The 13,158-nt window shown below is 33.9% G+C and overlaps 2 protein-coding genes across 2 annotated transcripts; one reads left to right on the forward strand and one right to left on the reverse strand.

The window, feature by feature from the left end:
• The first annotated feature begins 264 nt into the window (after positions 1 to 264).
• On the forward strand, positions 265 to 5,728 carry LOC124535275 (phenylalanine--tRNA ligase alpha subunit). Its single transcript, XM_047111421.1, has 6 exons — positions 265 to 633; positions 708 to 1,059; positions 1,999 to 2,276; positions 2,671 to 2,808; positions 3,883 to 4,090; positions 5,488 to 5,728. Exons 1-6 carry the CDS (start codon positions 361 to 363, stop codon positions 5,706 to 5,708), a joined length of 1,470 nt encoding a protein of 489 aa, XP_046967377.1. The 5' UTR covers positions 265 to 360; the 3' UTR covers positions 5,709 to 5,728.
• Positions 5,729 to 6,802: 1,074 nt separating this feature from the next.
• On the reverse strand, positions 6,803 to 13,094 carry LOC124535116 (GDP-L-fucose synthase). Its single transcript, XM_047111190.1, has 8 exons — positions 12,908 to 13,094; positions 12,623 to 12,779; positions 11,922 to 12,036; positions 11,278 to 11,406; positions 10,672 to 10,745; positions 9,893 to 10,032; positions 7,974 to 8,102; positions 6,803 to 7,101 (listed from the first exon to the last, which is right to left on the reverse strand). Exons 2-8 carry the CDS (start codon positions 12,775 to 12,777, stop codon positions 6,866 to 6,868), a joined length of 978 nt encoding a protein of 325 aa, XP_046967146.1. The 5' UTR covers positions 12,778 to 12,779; positions 12,908 to 13,094; the 3' UTR covers positions 6,803 to 6,865.
• Between the last annotated feature and the right edge of the window lie 64 nt (positions 13,095 to 13,158).

The following is a 13,158-nucleotide window of genomic DNA, read 5'->3' on the forward strand; positions in this document are numbered from 1 at the left end:
CGATGTATAACGTAAACCAAATACGCGCCTATGTACAATTACCACAGAGTATAATTATTGAGATATCAGTACTAAATGTTACCAATACATTTAAGGAAAATTGTTACGATCCATGATATTAATGTCATAAAATCTAATATTAGAATATATTATATATAATGATTTCTTTTTGAATTTTATATTGAACAAACATGTAGTTAAAAATAAATGTTACTATATGTCATTGACAACTGCGACTGACAAATTCATTTTTAACTTGTGTCGTGTCATATGTCAAAGTCAAGTCAATTGCACTATTGCATTAGTAATTTATTTAAAATCTTGTATAACCTAAAATTACTTTAAATATTTTAAATTAAAATGGAATTAAACGAAAGAATTTTGAAATATTTAGAAGGATGTGATAAAGTTGATACATTAACATTAGCTAGTGAATTTAATGAAGAACATCAAAAGATCGTCGGTGCAGTGAAAAGTGTCGAAGCACTAGAAATGGTTATTTCCGAACCAGTAAAAAGTACAAAATGGGAATTAACAGATGAAGGTAGGCTAGTTGCTGAAAAAGGCAGCCACGAAGCAGTCTTATATAGAAGCATACCTGAAGAAGGAATGAAACAGGCTGATGTTATGAAGGTATTAATACATCACTTATAATGTTAACTTATAGGAGTTGAATTTTTAAAATATAAATGAAATAATGTTTTCAGAGTGTTCCAAATGCAAAAGTAGGATTTAGCAAAGCTATGTCACTAGGCTGGATATTCATTGACAAATCAGGAGCACCATTAGTGAAACGTAAAGTGGAAAGCATCACTGATACAGTACAAGACCATCTCAATGAAATAAAGAAAGGCATAGACAACTTAACTGATAATTTAAGAAATGATTACAAAAAACGGAAGCTCCTACAAGAAATCACAATAAAGAGTTTCTTGTTGTCTAAAGGTCCTAACTTTGCAACATCCATTAAGAAGTTAGAGACAGACCTAACAAGTGAAATGCTGATGACTGGGTCATGGAAACAGTTAGAATTCAAACCATATAACTTTTCAGCCCTTGGTGAGTGCCTTATAATTTCTATACATAAATTACTAATATTCCAAATTGATCAGAATACTCATTATCTCAGTATTAATTACCCCACTTATTATATTATGAACAATTGACTGATAAATATTAATTCCAATAACATATTTTTTGAGACACTTTTAAATTTATTAAGTATTTATTTGTTGACCAAGATTTGTTGACTTCTTGACTATGTTGTCCTAGGCCTTGATCTCCTCGGCCTATATAGCAGTCCACCCCTGATTAAAAGTTATTTCTTTCAAGGAATTTTCAGTAGCCACCTATAGTTATGTAGTTGACAGTGAAATTGGGAACAAATCTTTATCCATGTATTTATTTTATTAGTAAATAATATTCAATTCATTCAAAAAATGGTATTATATTATTTAAGAATTATTTGAAAGAGGGTCAGAAAAAAATGTGTTTGACTTTTGAATGTCAGCACTTCATAAATATACATATATATGTATGTAATTGTCATACTATATAGAAATAATACATACTTATCACTATTGTTTTACTTCAGTTTGGTCAAGAGAGATAAGGATTACTGATACAATAAATTACCTGATGTATGTAAATAACAATATATGTGATTATACATCAATGTTCTTTTTTATTAAAAAATAAAATGTTAATATATGGCATGTTTTTAACATACTATATGTTATATTTTCCTTTATTATGTCTGTCCATTTATATTTTTAAACATTAAGACCTAACAAATTAAAAAAATTTAGGCCATAAATAATTTACTACTGACCTTTACTCTTTAGAACATTTTGAGTTTAATAGGGGACAGAAAATAAGCATTGTACTGGATTTTTTATTCAGTAATGCTTATATTGTATATATATATTTGTTCTTTCCACTTAGCGTTATTGGCTGTAGAAATTTAAATATTTATGAAATGTTAACTTTATTTCACAGGTCAACCACCAGAATGTGGCCATCTACATCCTCTTCTGAAAGTACGTTCAGAGTTCCGTGAAATCTTCCTCGAAATGGGTTTCACAGAAATGCCAACAAATCGATATGTGGAAAGTTCTTTCTGGAATTTCGATGCGCTGTTCCAACCTCAACAGCATCCAGCTAGAGATGCCCATGACACCTTCTTTGTATCCTCACCGGCTGTATCCACTGACTTCCCAATGGATTATTTGGAAAGAGTCAAGAAAGTGCATAGTGTTGGTGGTTATGGGTCACAGGTAATATCAGAAATCATTTACTCTTGAGTTTAAAAAAATATCATCTATAGATACAAATCAATTGGAACTATAGTTTTGAAATGTTTTAACTTATACTTGAGATGAAAAATGATGTGATTTCGAATTTTAAGGTATATCTTATCTGACCAACGACTATTGTTGAGATACTTTCCTCCCGTTTTTACACACTGACATACTATCCATAAAGGGGCCCTCTACTAATTTGTTGCCTCTTGCCATCAGATCTCTAAATGTGGTCCCAAAGAGCCTTTGCCATTACATGAACTAGTCACTTAAGAAGTGATTTGTATTGCTGTGTAATGGCTTATAATTAGACTCAAATAAAGTATATATGGATCTATTGAGACTGTGTACAGGCAACGTCAATCCGCAGGGCTACCGCTACGATTGGAAGCTGGAGGAAGCTCAGAAGAATCTGCTACGCACGCACACAACGGCCGTTAGTGCGCGCATGCTGTTCGGCGCCGCGCGACAAGCCTTCGCGCGCCGCAAGTACTTCAGCATCGACAAGGTGCGTCTTGCTCTTGTTACTAGTTCACACAAGGGTCGATACTAAACCTATGTGTTTGACGATTTTATCTCGTTTCTAAGACAAGTCAATTATATAAGTGAGGAATTAAAATGTACCAAGACAAGACCCTTGAAGTACCCCGACATTACGGCCGCCTGCGCTGCCCACTCTATATACACACCTCTTGATCTTGTTACTAGTTCATACAAGGGTCGAGACTAACCCTATATGTTTGACGATTTTATCTCGTTTGTAAGACAAGTCACTCATATAGTGAGGAATTAAAATGTACCAAGACACGCCTTCGCGAACCGCAAGTACTTCAGCATCGACAAGGTGCGCGCAGACACACTCTATACACACGTCTTACTCTTGTTACTAGTTCATACAAGGGTCGAAACCAAACCTATATGTTTGATGATTTTTTTTCGTTTGTAAGACAAGTCAATTATATAAGTGAGGAATTAAAATGTACCAAGACAAGACCCCTGAAGTACTCCGACATTACGGCAATAAATTTATATGTACATGAATTTGATTACTCTTTATTGATGTGAGTTTGTATGCCGCGCTATATTGCACACAATCAAACTCCATAGACAAATCACAAATCAATAACTCAAGAATACATTTATTACACGATGCTAATACTAGCATCGAAAAATCATATGGAAACCCACATAATTTAATGTCAACTGTTTTGTTGCTTCACCCATGTGGAATTCAATTGGTAACAAAGATATTAGTGGTATAGAGTATATAAAACTAGAAATGAAACGTATCTGAATAAATATATCTGAATGAAGTAGCTTTCTAATGATGAAACAATTGTAAAAATCGAAATCTAACTTTTGATTACTTATTCGAAAAATCTATTTCGAAAATTATATAGTAGTACAATAGGGGAATAGATAAATTATTCGGTACTGTCGCAGTAACTATCTTAATTAGAACCAAAAGTCACGAAAATCGAAAAAAAAAAACATTAAGTTTTGATTATTAATACATTAATTTATTTGTCGTTCTTTATTAAATCATTTTCATACACTAAATGTATACTTTTTGTGATTACAGGTATTCCGCAACGAGACACTAGACGCGACCCACTTGGCGGAGTTCCACCAAGTGGAGGGCGTGATAGCGGACCGCGGTCTCGGCCTGGCCGACCTCATCAGCACGCTGGACACATTCTTCAGTCGGCTCGGCTTCCACAAGCTGCAGTTCAAACCGGCTTACAACCCTTACACCGAACCCAGCATGGAGATATTTGCTTATCATGAAGGTAATATTTTTAAATATACTTGTATTGAATGTCTATTTTGTAAACAAAATCTAAAATCTTCACCCATATAATTGTTTTTTGTTTTTGGAAGAGATTTATTTTACCCGGCATACGTAAAATTATGTATATTATACGTACGTATGTAGTAGAGTGAAATTGCCGAAATAATTTTCGCTTTCTGTATCAAATTGTTTTAATTCAGACATTTTATTTCTTGTCGTTTAATTATGTTGTGTATGTTATTTAATACATAATAAATAGCGAAAGGAACTGCATTCATAGCAGACCCATAGAAGATCCACTTTTTTTGTTCTTAATTTTTTTTCTACCATTGTCTCAAATCATGACTTTAATAGGAATATGTCAGACATAATAATATGCTTCTAATGCGGGCCGCGCGGAATGGCAACACTCCCATATACTTTTGATACATTCAACTATCATACTTGTTTTCGTATCTAAAACCTTCATTGGATAATGTTGGTTGTATTTGCAATATCAAAATATGCTTTATTCAAGTAGGCTTTTACAAGCATTTTTGAATCGTCATTTAACAATTAAGTGAAGCTACCACCGGTTCGGTAAGAAACTCAGAAGTTACTCTTTTTCAAAATTAAAAATAATTGACGTAATGATTGTTATAACTTTTAAATTGACATGGTTATTTTTATTATTAAAGTTATTAATTTCGGGATATTTACCATGTTTTTTTATTTTTATTCGTTGGACCTCGATATTTCGAGTCGTCTCGTGAACAAGACATTCGTAGACAATGTAAATGGTAAATATCCCGAAATTAATAACTTTAATGATATAACTTTTGTTTTGACGACCTCCATGGTCGAGTGGTGTGTACACCGGTTTTCATGGGTACGCCACTCCGAGGTCCCGGGTTCGATTCCCGGCCGAGTCGATGTAGATTACCATTAGTTTTCTATGTTGTCTTGGGTCTGGGTGTTTGTGGTACCGTCGTTACTTCTGATTTTCCATAACACAAATGCTTCAGCTACTTACATTGGGATCAGAGTAATGTATGTGATGTTGTCTCATATTTATTTATTTATTTAACTTTTGTTTAATATCTCCCTGAAGAGCTGAGATGGCCCAGTGGTTAGAACGCGTGCATCTTAACCGATGATCGCGGGTTCAAACCCAGGCAAGCACCACTATATATATGTGCTTAATTGTGTTTATAATTCATCTCGTGCTCGGCGGTGAAGGAAAACATCGTGAGGAAACCTGCATGTGTCTAATTTCATCGAAATTCTGTCACATGTGCATTCCACCAACCCGCATTGGAACAGCGTGGTGGAATATGTTCCAATCTCCTTAATGGAAGAGGAGGCCTTATCTCAGCAGTGGGAAATTTACAGGCTGTTACTTTTATTATCTCCCAGGGCTCGGCAAGTGGATCGAGATCGGCAACTCGGGCGTGTTCCGGCCCGAGATGCTGCTGCCCATGGGGCTGCCCAGTGACGTCACCGTCATCGCGTGGGGGCTGTCGCTCGAGCGCCCCACCATGATCAAGTACGGCCTCAACAACATACGGGACCTCGTCGGCCCGAAGGTCGACCTACAAATGGTCCAAAGTAACCCCATCTGCAGGCTCGATAAGTGAATATTATATATTTGTTAAATTAATATATTGTTTGATTTCATAATCACTTAGCGTTGAATTAAGGAACGAGTCTCGTATTAAGAACAAGGCATTTTTCAACCACACGAAGAATTAAGTAATAATTATTTGACTTAGATTTAGTCGAGAGAAATTACGACGAATATATTATTAGAACATTAAAAGTAAAATTAGAGTGAATTTAAGTAGTGGTTTCTTGGAAACAAAGATAAACCAAGAACTGTTTGTTTATCTTTATTCCTTCTTTGGCTGATACAGGTAACATTAATCTATTGTTATCAATACACCTGTGTGTAGTTCCTATTGAAAAATTTAAGTATATCCGCATACAGCAATACTTAGCATTATTATTCTTAATCAGAGTCGGATTTCAAGGTCTAGAGGCCCTGGCGCCACAAAGCAGTGGAGGCCCTAAAAGAGCGTGGAGATCCTAATAATTATATCATGGATTAGCTTAAGCTTTTATTAATTTGAATCAGTAAGTATTTCTTGACTAGTATCGGTAACTTTTAAAATATTAAGTAGTAAGATTATTATAATTTGACTATATCTTGGTATTTGTTAACTCACTGAAAACTTTTGTGGCCCCCACTTATGCGGAGACCCCAGGGCAGTTGCCCCGGTTGACCTTCCCTAAATCCGGCCCTGTTCTTAATTGAAGAATGAGTGAGCCAGTTAACTACAGACGCAAGAGACATTTTGGATACTAAAATTTGTGGCGTGTCGGTTATGTCAGGAATGGTTAATATTTTACCGTCATTTTCAATAAGCGGTGGTGGCAACTCGCCATCATTTAGGCCATTGGTCAGACCATCTGTCTTTTATTAAAAACAAAGCTGCCGTTGGTTTGCTATCATACCACACATTTGTAACAAGAGACTAAAGTTAATCAATATTTATTTATAATAAAAGAACACTATTAAATAAATAAATATTTATTAACAGAGAGTTTATTTTAAATGCACATTATTTAAACGACATTTGATTTAAAAAAAAAAAAGAAAAGCAGAAAAATATAATGACATATTTTAAAATATACATTTTTAATTTATTTACAATAAGCAATAAAGTTAAATAAATACACTTACTAAGATAATATGGGCGAGGAATAACATGATCTAGCGTGTATAATGTGGGGTTTATAACCTGGCATGGTCCCTGTTTTCTATGAACCAAGCAACGGTCTCCTCTATGGCCTTGTCGAAGGGTGTGAATGTGAAGTCTTTGTATAGGGAGCGCAGTTTCCTATTGGAGGCCGTCTTCTTGTACTGGCCGTCGGCTTTGCTGGTGTCGTACACTATCTGGCCCTGGTATCCGTACGCCTTCTTTATAGCTTCCGCTACATCGCTTATCGTAACCTCGTCTTCTTCGTCCACTGAAATTTAATAACTTAATTAGTACAACAACAACAACAACCTGTAATTTCCCACTGCTGGGCTAAAGGCCTCCTCTCCCTTTGAGGAGAAGGTTTGGAACATATTCCACCACGCTGTTCCAATGCGGGTTGGTGGAATACACATGTGGCAGAATTTCTATGAAATTTGACACATGCAGGTTTCCTCACGATGTTTTCCTTCACCGCTGAGCACGAGATGAATTATAAAGACAAATTAAGCACATGAAACAGCGGTGCTTGCCTGGGTTTGAACCCGCAATCATCGGTTAAGATGCACGCGTTCTAACCACTGGGCCATCTCGACTCCTTAATTAGTACATTCGTATTATTTTATTTTAAGGTTTGTATATACCCCACTGCTCGGCAAAGATCTCTTATGAATCGGATAGTGTCTATGTACTATATACCAGAATTACTTTTTTTTTAATTTCTCTCGCCCTTAAACATTAATACTCATAATCATTTTATCACATATCTCTCAAATAATGAAGTGAAAATGACAAGCGAAAATCTACGCTGAAACAATCCACGCGATGGTGACAACGCCGACGATTCAAAATAAAAAAAATAATTGAATAGGCTTTACATTTTACAGGACAATAATAATAGAAAGCTACCACCTGTAGCAAAAAATTAAATAGGCTTTACGTTTTACAGGACAATAATAAAAGGAAGGTACCACCGATAACCTGCATCTATAGCCAAGATTATAAAAATTAAAACTTTAATGGAACATTATTAGTAATTAATTGTTTATAAAGTTAGGACAAAATTAACTATCAAATATCTTTAAAAAAGAAATAATGTTTATAATATAGAATATAGTTCAATGAAATATTAATAAATACTACCGGATAAAATAATTGGTTCCACGCTGTCGTAGTTCCTCAGCACCCAAATCATCAGCTTTGCCAAGTCCAGGGAGTATATGAATTGTCTCAGTGGCTTGCCAGTACCGAGCACTGTGAACGTTGGGTCACCTGGAAAATAACAGTTTATTTAAAGAATGTTAGTATTTCTAAGGCATTACTAATATTCCTATTTAGCAATACATTTAAGCTTAAAACTTGTGTTAGTTGTTGTGTTCTTTGCTCTTTAGCCCCCTATAGCATAAATAAATGACCTAATTGACGCATAAATAATATATAATGGGGAATAATATTCTATTTTCATTTAAAGTTTTATAAATAGATTTATTCACTTACAAAGGCACGCTCCTCCACTTAAATTTATCGGTGTGAATTAGTGTGAGTCAAGATGTCTTAGAGACAACTAAGGGTTATTAAATATAAAAATTAAGTTAATTTAAATAAATTTACGTGGACCTCTTGGATGATCTACGGTGTTGTGTACACAGTACTCATCATATATTAATTAGTATCGAATTTATATTTTATATAAATATATATTATCTGTGTATTTACACATCTGTCATTTCGAGTGACACACAACGCAAAAACGCGGGAAAAGAGATATATAAATGGTGCGCGGTGAAGGCGATGTGTGCGTACAGCGAGCTTATATTTAAATATATTTTCGAATTAATCTAATTTGTCAATCAGCCTTACAAGTGAACATTACAATCAGTACATTTGTTTAGTTGCGACGTGTTCACAAACGGATACGAGTTACTTCCGCATTCATATGTGTTGTATTATAATTGTCACAGATAATAATCTTGATATAATTATTATGATAATGCATAATAGTAACACATTTCGACTTTTAAAAACTAATGTTATAAATGAAAACTAATCAAAATACATTTCAACAGGAATGATGATAATATTTAAAAGTATATTTATATCTTTTTGTAAATGTATCAATATTAAAATAGTATAAAATTACTATTACTATTAACAAATTGAAATTCGAGATGGCTCAGTGGTTAGAACGCGAGCATCTTAACCGATGATTGCGGGTTCAAATCCAGGCAAGCACGGGTGTTTCATGTGCTTAATTTGTGTTTATAATTCATCTTGTGCTCAGCGGTGGAGGAAAACATCGTGAGGTAACCTGCATGTGACAAATTTCATAGAAATTCTGTCACATGTGCATTCTACCAACCCGCATTGGAACAGCATGGTGGAATATGTTCCAAACCTTCTCTTCAAAGGGAGAGGAGGCCTTTAGCCCAGCAGTGGGAATTTACAGGCTGTTGTTGTTGTTGAAAGCATATTGATCGGCGAATGTTTTTACACGTAAATTTGATTAGAACATTATACCTACACCTATACATATACTTCTCGTAATCATGATTAAACAAAAGAGTTATGATAAATGACACACAGATAAAACCATTCAACTTGAGGTGATTGTCTTATTTCACCGAGTGACAAATGTATAGTAAGACACAAATTAGATGTAGCCTCGGAAAATTCAATGGAATGAAAATAAAACCGATTACTGCCGATTTACACAACCAATAGAAATAGCTCCCTAGCGCGCCATTCGACGCTATTCGTCGCTATAGATACACGCGTCAGAGAAAGCAAGTGCATGTAAATCGACGCGTCAAATTGACGGATATACGTTACGTTTGTGCAACATCATATTCGCGTGAGAAATAAATATTGATAATTTGGGATAGCGTACTCAATTCGGATGTGATCGGTTTTACGAATTTAGCCGATGCGACATCTAAGCTGTGTCGTACTATAAGTGTATGAGTCGGAAGCTTCCAGTGTATTCCAGCAACGCTAGGTATCAGGGGTCACTGACCTGCGCTGCACGCGTCGTGCATGCGCGTTAGGGCTTAGGGGTCACTGACCTGCACGCAACGCGTCGTGCATGCGGCGCACGAGCGCGGGCACGACGTGCGAGGCGGCCGTGCTGAAGTTGTCGTGCGCGCCGAACACGTTGCACGGGATCACCGACGTAAAGGCGCATCCGTACTGCGCGTGGTAGCCCCTGCGACACATGTGCTCAGGGTTAGCCAAGGGAAGCGTGCTAATGTCACGCTAGTATCAAACTGTACCATCAGATTTTTTTTTTTTTAAATAAATATAAATAAATAAATATGAGACAATTATATACATTAATCTGGAATATCACACTAGTATCAAACTGTACCATCGGATTTTTTTTTTTTAAATAAATAAATATGAGACAACATCACATACATTACTCTGATCCCAATGTAAGTAGCTGAAGCACTTGTGTTATGGAAAATCAGAAGTAACGACGGTACCACAAACACCCAGACCCAGGACAACGTAGAAAAACTAATGGTAATCTACATCGACTCAGTCGGGATTCGAACCCGGGACCTCAGAGTGGCGAACCCATGGAAACCGGTGTACACACCACTCGACCATGGAGGTCGTCGAATAAATTGAGAAAATTATAAAAAGATACATATAGTACATCTGTGCTACTTTTATTGAATAATATTTGCAGAACAATTGATTCTTCCTTATTAAGATTTGCCAATACAAATCGGTAACCAAGATCAAATGATACACATAATATGCAGCTACTATATATTTTTTGAATATATAAATTAAAAATTGCATTTCAATTTAATGATACGTAAAACCTTAAACTTACCTATTTAAAATATCGACCATCCTCTTTGCATAGCTGTAGCCATAATTTGAGGGGTGAGGAAGACCATTGTGAACCTAAAAATATATTATATCATGATTTCATTATTTGTGTTAGGAAACCTCAAGGGTCACCTTATAGTGGTTAGATAGGCTAACAGCATGCAGAAACAATAATGAGATTAACCATTAATATACATTCAGAGATACATATATTCAGAGATATTAAATTTATCACTAAAAGCTGACACTGCACAAATACAAAAGATATAAAAACCTTTTTAATAGATTGATTTCTAATAGATGATGATCGAGATAAATAGTTTTACATCAGCATTGATAAGCTAAGACGCAGGCTTTCATAGCAAAGTCTATTACAATGAATGACAGTACATCTTATTAACCCACATCTACAATACAAACAATACTAAAGAGCCATACACAATCATATATTGTCATGGGAAGGAGGCTAACATTGAAAATAATGGAATTTGTCACTCATGCCTTGACAACCAACATTCCATATTCATAAGAATAGTGATTATAATTATTACTATTTTTTATGTATCTTATCACTTATTAGAGTATATGATGAACAATTAATACATACCATAGTCTCGTCGATAGGATATGTAATTTTGTCTGGAAATATACATGTTGAAAGACAAGATACCACTTTCTTGACATTGTTTTTGAAACAAGCGTGCAAAACATTGTCATTTATAGCCATATTTTCCCTCTGAAATAAAAAAAAATATATTCCATTAGATAAGAAAAATTTTTATAGCTTAGCAGATTTACAGATAATGTATAGAACAGAAACATAATATGTATCATACTTTCTATTTACTAACTTATACATAAAATTAAAAAGTATGCCAAGCATAAAGATATTTTGAAATTTAAAATATCTTTATTATTTAATCATATTTATTTTATTACTATTAATCACTATAGTAAAAATAAAATTTAAAGAATACAAATCTTAGAGTAAAATATTCTTTATTTTACTTTTTCTATAAAATAGATAGATAGACACACAAATGGACCAACTGATGGTAAGTCATCACCACACATAGTCACCATGGAGCCATGAGTAATATATCATAACATATATATCACAAATCATCCCTTGTTGTTAGACTAGCTCACTGACGCTAAACCAGAAAACAATAAGATATTTTCACATATTCACTTTTAACTAACTGGCATATTATATTGTACATATTATATCAATATTTAAATGAAACTTACGAAAAATTCTAAGTTATGTGACATATTCTGGAACAATCCCCCAACGATTGCTGCTAGATGTATCACATGGGTGGGCTTATATTTCTCTAAGAGTGCATCGGTCTGTGCTTTATCTCTAGAAGAAAAAAAAATAGTTGTAATCCAACACCGTAATACATGAAAAAATATATTATTGATTTGGAATATTCTTTTGGAAGACTGGTACAATTCAAATTCGAAAATACAAAATCTTTAACATTATAAATATGTATGTATATTTAGCATAGCATTTATTACTGAGAGTAAATTGCCTGTCTGTTTAATTAAAAGCTACACCTCAAACCTTGGGAGCCAATCGTGAAATAACTTTTTATTTAGAAAATTTTATTGATCATGCCAATTGAATGTTCTTATTTATTTTTGCAATGAAAATAATTAATTTTATAATATCCTTTAACAAAAAAATATTCTTGACATTTTTCCCTCTTAAAAAGCAAGTAATTAATATATAATAACAACATCTACATAATGTATCTAACATTATTAACATCATAAATCATTTAAGTTGATAAAATAGTTTACTAATACACAAGTATTTTTTTTGAGATTTTCCTATTAGATGCCTCATATTATTGTTATGGCACAGATTTGATCTCTATACATGATAACTGTGAAAAAATCAATTTTATGTTGATCAAGCTTTATTCGATTATAGTAATTACCTGAGATCACCATCTTTGGAGGAACAGAATATCCAAATCTCTTTACTGGCTCTCTCTGTATCTAATTTTCTCTCTTCCTCGACCACCGTTTTTATCGCTTGACCCACAAGTCCAGAACCGCCAGTCACAAGTATAACTGTCTTCTCGTCACTCATCTGAATATTATAAACCCAATTTAATTATTTAATATTTACTTTTAAAATTTAATAGTATTATACAGCAGAAATCTTCCAAATTTATATACATTTAGAAACACAGTAAAAAATCAACAGAAATCGTACCGTTTTTTTTTTAAATAATGTATACTATGTGAAATAATTAATATATTCGAGTAATTATATAAATAAAGTAATTGAATACGTAAGCAAGTAAGTACTCTTTTATCAGCTGTTAAATTATACCGGCATCGAAATTAACACATCACAATAATAATGTTGACATCAAAGAGTATTGTTTTAAACATCACGTTTTATTTGAGTCTGTATTTTTATGTGTTGCCAAATAACAATGTCTCGGTAAAAGTATTTTCCTTTCTA

This window comes from Vanessa cardui, chromosome 14 (genome assembly GCF_905220365.1).
Source record: "Vanessa cardui chromosome 14, ilVanCard2.1, whole genome shotgun sequence".
In the NCBI taxonomy this organism is placed as follows: Eukaryota; Metazoa; Arthropoda; class Insecta; order Lepidoptera; family Nymphalidae; genus Vanessa; species Vanessa cardui.

Excerpts from the sequence above, each read along its gene's own strand:
- LOC124535275 (XM_047111421.1), top strand. The coding sequence starts at position 361 with ATGGAATTAAACGAAAGAATTTTGAAATATTTAGAAGGATGTGATAAA. Across the intron at positions 634-707 it reads AACAGGCTGATGTTATGAAG|AGTGTTCCAAATGCAAAAGT; the intron begins GTATTAATACAT and ends TAATGTTTTCAG. Across the intron at positions 1,060-1,998 it reads ATATAACTTTTCAGCCCTTG|GTCAACCACCAGAATGTGGC; the intron begins GTGAGTGCCTTA and ends TTTATTTCACAG.
- LOC124535116 (XM_047111190.1), bottom strand. The coding sequence starts at position 12,777 with ATGAGTGACGAGAAGACAGTTATACTTGTGACTGGCGGTTCTGGACTT. Across the intron at positions 10,033-10,671 it reads ATGGTCGATATTTTAAATAG|GGGCTACCACGCGCAGTACG; the intron begins GTAAGTTTAAGG and ends CATGTGTCGCAG. Across the intron at positions 7,102-7,973 it reads GGAACCAATTATTTTATCCG|TGGACGAAGAAGACGAGGTT; the intron begins GTAGTATTTATT and ends ATTAAATTTCAG.